This window comes from Triticum aestivum, chromosome 3A (genome assembly GCF_018294505.1).
Source record: "Triticum aestivum cultivar Chinese Spring chromosome 3A, IWGSC CS RefSeq v2.1, whole genome shotgun sequence".
Taxonomy (NCBI): domain Eukaryota; kingdom Viridiplantae; phylum Streptophyta; class Magnoliopsida; order Poales; family Poaceae; genus Triticum; species Triticum aestivum.
Window position 1 is genome coordinate 708,012,161 of NC_057800.1, and position 1,731 is coordinate 708,013,891.

General features: G+C 47.9%; 1 protein-coding gene across 1 annotated transcript; it reads right to left on the minus strand.

Moving 5' to 3' along the window:
- Positions 1-274: 274 nt before the first annotated feature.
- Positions 275-1,274, minus strand: LOC123059315 (oryzain alpha chain-like). The gene has a single exon (XM_044481906.1). The coding sequence runs from the start codon at positions 1,116-1,118 to the stop codon at positions 513-515; it is 606 nt and encodes a 201-aa protein (XP_044337841.1). The 5' UTR covers positions 1,119-1,274; the 3' UTR covers positions 275-512.
- Between the last annotated feature and the right edge of the window lie 457 nt (positions 1,275-1,731).

A 1,731-nucleotide genomic window follows, 5' to 3' on the forward strand; every position in this document is an offset into this window, starting at 1 on the left:
TACAAGAGAATAGCTCTGCTCCATGTCTCCAATTGTTATCGTCCCCGTGAATATGTGCTGGAAGCTTTTTGCAAGTCTTCCAGAATAATAGTAGTTCGGTGAGGCGCTGGGCATGACCAAAATGAAAAATAGAAGCACTGTAGTGTGTCCCATGCGCCTAAACAAGGCAAGAATATAATCCAATCAGCACCAGTATATTCCTGCATGAAAGAATAAGCCTCTGCTCCTTCTCCTATCTTGCATAATGAAGCCATGTGCAATATTCAGATGTTGCTAAAACACTTCAAATACTTTGCTCAACTCTAGTAAAATAGTTTTTACAATGAGCCAACACACACACACACACACCACGCGCGCGCGCGAGCAGATATATATCCTAACAACTTCATCTATGAGAAAACCATCTACTTTTGTGTTAAAAAAGATCCTCTACTTTTGTTGGTATAGAAAACATTGGAGATACATGATGACAAATAAAAAAGCAATCCAGTAAATTCCCTTTCAACCAAGAATTAAATTAAGGGACGGGTAAATGCTTGCCGCAACAGCTCCTGGATCTCGCCTATCCTCTGTAATTTGGCCTCGGATGGCTCCTCCGGCCAGAACCCGCAGCAAACGGCTTCGAACTCCTCTTGGGTGAGATGGCTAAACTGGTTGAGGCATCTGTTGTTATTGTGGACCCCGATGGCGTAGCCAGCGTTGTGCTGGTCGATTTTGCGCAGGTCCTCCTTGAATATGGTGTACCGGTGCTCTTCGTGGGCGATGGAGCTGTAGGTAGTAACTGGTTTTCGTGCCTTCCACTCCGCGAAGATCTTGCGCGTTTCCTCCTCGCTCCTCCCCCTCTCCCAGGAGAAGACGGAGTAGCCTTGGTCATGCCACTGCCGGTCAATGAGGCCGAGCCTGTGCTTGAACATGGTGTACGCGCGCTGCTCCTCCTCATCGAGGGAGCTGTTGGTCGTGCCGTGCATGGCCTTCCACTCCCTGAAGATCTGCCGGGTCTCCTCCTCGCTCCTCTTCCTCTCCCAGCTTTCCGATGTGTCGCTGGTGGCGGCCGCCGTCGACACCAGCGACACCAGCAAGAGCAGCAACAGCGGTGACGCCGCCATGACCCTCCTCATGACGAGGGGATAAAAAAAAAGGCGAGCGGACTACGTACGTAGATGAGATGTGTGGAAGCTAGGGCGGGGCTCGATGGATCTCTCGTCGAAACGCTCGCTCGATCTAAGTTTATTTCTTTTCTATTTTCCTCCTCGCTTATCCAAAACTGCGGCACTACCGTGCTTATATACACGTATATACGCACGCAGCACCTGACTCAACATGACTCGGTGATGGACTCTATCACCTATCCGTAGTAGTACTCGCAATCCTACTCTGACTAGGAAACATAGACCTACACGTGTACAAGTCCTGATAGCTAGTCAACCTAAACTCAGTTAACTCACACCACCTGTGCAAGCAAACCAGCTCAAGATTATTTCTAACAGTTTGGATAGTTCATTTGGTCTGTATAGGCTGTATATTTAAAGGCTCAGATCGAGAAGGGACGGACGTAGACTGAGGTACACAAATATAATTGCCTGCAGATTCTGGCTGCACACCGATCGGAACCACGCAGAATGCATGGATGGGTCTGACCATCAGCTCAAATCATCTTCTTTTAGTTTTTCGTTGGAAAATTGATCTCGCCCTTAACAAACTGGGCATATGTATATTCCCGCAAAAAAAAAA

Excerpts from the sequence above, each read along its gene's own strand:
- LOC123059315 (XM_044481906.1), bottom strand. The coding sequence starts at position 1,118 with ATGAGGAGGGTCATGGCGGCGTCACCGCTGTTGCTGCTCTTGCTGGTG.